General features: G+C 42.3%; 1 protein-coding gene across 3 annotated transcripts in view; it reads left to right on the forward strand.

Annotated features, from left to right (window-relative positions):
• The window catches only part of LOC111874699 (androgen-dependent TFPI-regulating protein), a 16,026-nt gene extending 14,734 nt beyond the window's left edge, over window positions 1-1,292 (forward strand). For all 3 annotated transcript variants that reach the window (XM_023870419.1, XM_023870418.1, XM_023870417.2), the window contains exon 6: window positions 717-1,292. In XM_023870419.1, the coding sequence (XP_023726187.1) occupies window positions 717-760 (44 nt within the window). In that variant the 3' untranslated portion in view covers window positions 761-1,292. The remainder of the gene's footprint in view (window positions 1-716) is intronic.
• Window positions 1,293-3,254: the final 1,962 nt, after the last annotated feature.

The following is a 3,254-nucleotide window of genomic DNA, read 5'->3' on the forward strand; positions in this document are numbered from 1 at the left end:
GGCGCGGCCGAATGGTCGAACATTAGTCGAACATTGCTCGAATGATGTCTAACAAGGTAATACTGAAGTACTCGAAACAGAATAATATCACCCGCCATTAACACCAGACTGGGATTCAACCCGGGTCTTTGCAGAGAGAAGCAGAAATCTAATCGAAATTCTCCTCCAAAGGAAACAACAATTGAAATTTTCTACCGAGCAAAATTCCAGCACTGACTTCATGACGTTACAATTCTATGAAATAAAATGTTACGTCGAAGTCAGGATAGCTCAGTCGGTATAGCAACCGAGCTATGTGCTCGACGGCCGGGGTTAGATTCCTGACAGGGACAAGATTTTTCTGCTCTCCACAGCATCTAAGCAGTTCTTGGGTCCACTCAGCTTTCTGTCCAATGGGTACTGGGTTGGGGGACCCTTTCCCCGGAAGTAAAGACGCCAGAGCGTGAATATGATCAATCACCTCCATCTAGTGCCGAAGTCAAGAATTATGGTGATATACCTCCATCCCCCGATACGTCTTCATGGCTTGGTGCTTAATTAGTTAAGCATAGGGACAACTTTACATTTACGTTTACCGACAGATGGGTCTGTCGCTGCGGAAGTGGAAGTGATGGAGTGGTTTCTAGCCCTGACTATGTCAGACGTAGCTCAAGCTACGAATATCCCTTCCTTTTTTGTGTGTGTGAAGCAGACTTAATGAGCCTTTACCATTTCAGGAAAACGAACTTATGTAGTAAACGGAGAAGAAAAGAGATCGTAGCCAGACGAAGATGATCCTACTTTCAATACAACACACACATTAACGGAGGCCTGCCGATGCAAGATGTACTCGTAGACCGTCAGCACAGCCCGCACACAGGAAGAATGAAACGGAAATAGAGTAGACCTACATCAGAGGGCGAGCACTCCTAGTCGTTGCCATGTCCGTGCGGATGTACGGATGTATCAGAAGCTGCCTAAAAAACAAGTAACTACGATTATAATGAACCTGTGTGTTTTGAGGTTCTCTGTAGACCTGTTGATAGTTACCATCGTTTTGGAGGAACCAGTCACCTCCGTACGCGTGGTAGAAGAGTAAAATACGCTGAAAATGGTGACAATAGACTATACTCCTAAACGTTGATAATCTACCAGACTACACGGCGTAAAATCCCAGAGGACATTCGTCTTTACAGTAGATTTTATTTGTTCTATCTGCTGGCTTGAACGTCAATATGGAACTAGTAATGAATTCACACAGGCGGCACGATATGTAAACAAGTCAGAGAAATAAATTCCTGCTTGAAAACATCTTTCAAATAACTTCATATATAATATTACATTTCAACACCTGTTGCGTTGAAGTATCACTCCTGCAGTTCCTCTTCTGCCTATAATGCAACACACTTTTTATGTTATATGACTCCAAACTTACATTCAACTAACTAAAATGTCACTTAAATGTTCTTAAAATGTCATTAAAATATATTCTGTCAGGCTACATGTTTCCGTCTCAGAGAACCATCTTCAGGTAACCTACGTGTATTTTGAGCGGCCTCCGTAGTCTAGAGGTAACGTTCCCACCTCATGACTCAAGGTCACGAGGTGGGAATGAGGTCGTGGAATTTTTAAGGGCGGAAAATTTCAGGGAACACGTCCTCCGGGAGGGACTTTAAGCCGTGTGTCCCGTGTCGTAGATTTACGGCACGTAAAAGAACCTCATGTCTCTAGGAAACCTCTGAGCTAAATTACAGGCACTTTCATGCCCAAGTAGTTTCCAATGCCTCTGGTCGATGGGGGAAGCATCAGAGGTACCGAGGGCCGACCTCGTTGGCTCAACGGGGCTGATGGCACGAACCGTTACCGGTAGGGTATGGCGACAGTAGAAATTAAAGAGGGACGCACAGTGGACCAATAACTGATCTAAGTGCATGGAGAAACCAGCCCCCTCTCAGAATACGAATACGAACCTACGTGTATTTTGATGGAATCTACTGCATTGTGTTCGCTTATGTCAATAATACTCGTTCATGTACGTAGTCATTGCTCTCAATTTTTGTGTTTTGAGAATGACTGCTCTTTTCTATTTATCTTCATATTGCTGCTTCTCTGTGACCCTTTGATTGTGTCGCTCCCATGGCCGTGTGTACCTTGTATTGACTTGGCGTTCCATGGCATTTTAAGAACATTTTAACTGGCAGTTTAGTGACCTGTCCGGTCTAGAAAACCGAAATTAACGGCAGTGGGGATCCGTTGCGCTGATCACGCGACATCCTCTATCTGCTAAAGTTAGCACTAACTTCGCCGACAAGCGGCGGTCGCTTGGTCGGTACAGTTCGCCTGCGGACTAAAACCACGAATTTTTTTTTTTTTTGTTTAGTGACCTGATAAGTTTCGTGTCATACAAAATAAGAAGTGTGTTGCATTAGAAAAGGAAGTGAAACTTAATACATTTCAAACTTCCTTGGGGATAGGAATTGTTAGGTTTAATTTCATGCGATCCTGCTAATTAGTATACCACTATCTGGGCCCATATGTTATAATCAGTGCTGTCGCTTTGCTAAAATGTCTGAATCAAGGTGTTTCAGTTTACGACGTATATATCAACTGACTTAAATTTATATCCAATTAAAGTTACAGAAATGAAGACAAAATTTTCTTGTTACTATGTTGCTTTACTGAAATAAGCCAAATATTTACAAAAAGCTATAAAATACTTTCGGGATGAATATGATCCCATCTGGTGTCAACTGTATTAAAATCTTTTTTCTTTTTGCGACGACCCAGTGATATTCGAAATGCGCTCGATTTGTGTTACTAGTCGGGTATGCATTTGGTAAGCACTCAAGAGCCCATTGCGATTACGCACAAATGATACGGCACTTGAGTAGAACTTGCTTCGAATTTGCAGGCTCTAGTTTGACTCCCATATGTCCTACATGTTGTGTCCCTTAATAATTTCTCAGTTCCCGCTGAATCCCCTCATTCCCTCCAAACTATATTAAAATAAGCGCTAAATTTCCAGTGAACCTACGCAGCAATCCAACAGTTTTTCATCAACGGAAATTATGGCGGATGAAGGGCTTCACACCCATGTTCCTCATGACTCTGACAACAGTAATTGTTGAAAAGAATGTTCTCAAATACCTATGTACTTCATGACTCTGGCAATGTGAAGCACAGTATATCAGGAAAAGAATGTTCTCAAACACCCATGTTCTTCATGTCTCTGACGATGTGAAACACAGTAAATCTTGAAAAGAATGTTCTCAAAA

Source organism: Cryptotermes secundus, unplaced genomic scaffold, assembly GCF_002891405.2.
Source record: "Cryptotermes secundus unplaced genomic scaffold, Csec_1.0 scaffold285, whole genome shotgun sequence".
Lineage (NCBI taxonomy): Eukaryota > Metazoa > Arthropoda > Insecta > Blattodea > Kalotermitidae > Cryptotermes > Cryptotermes secundus.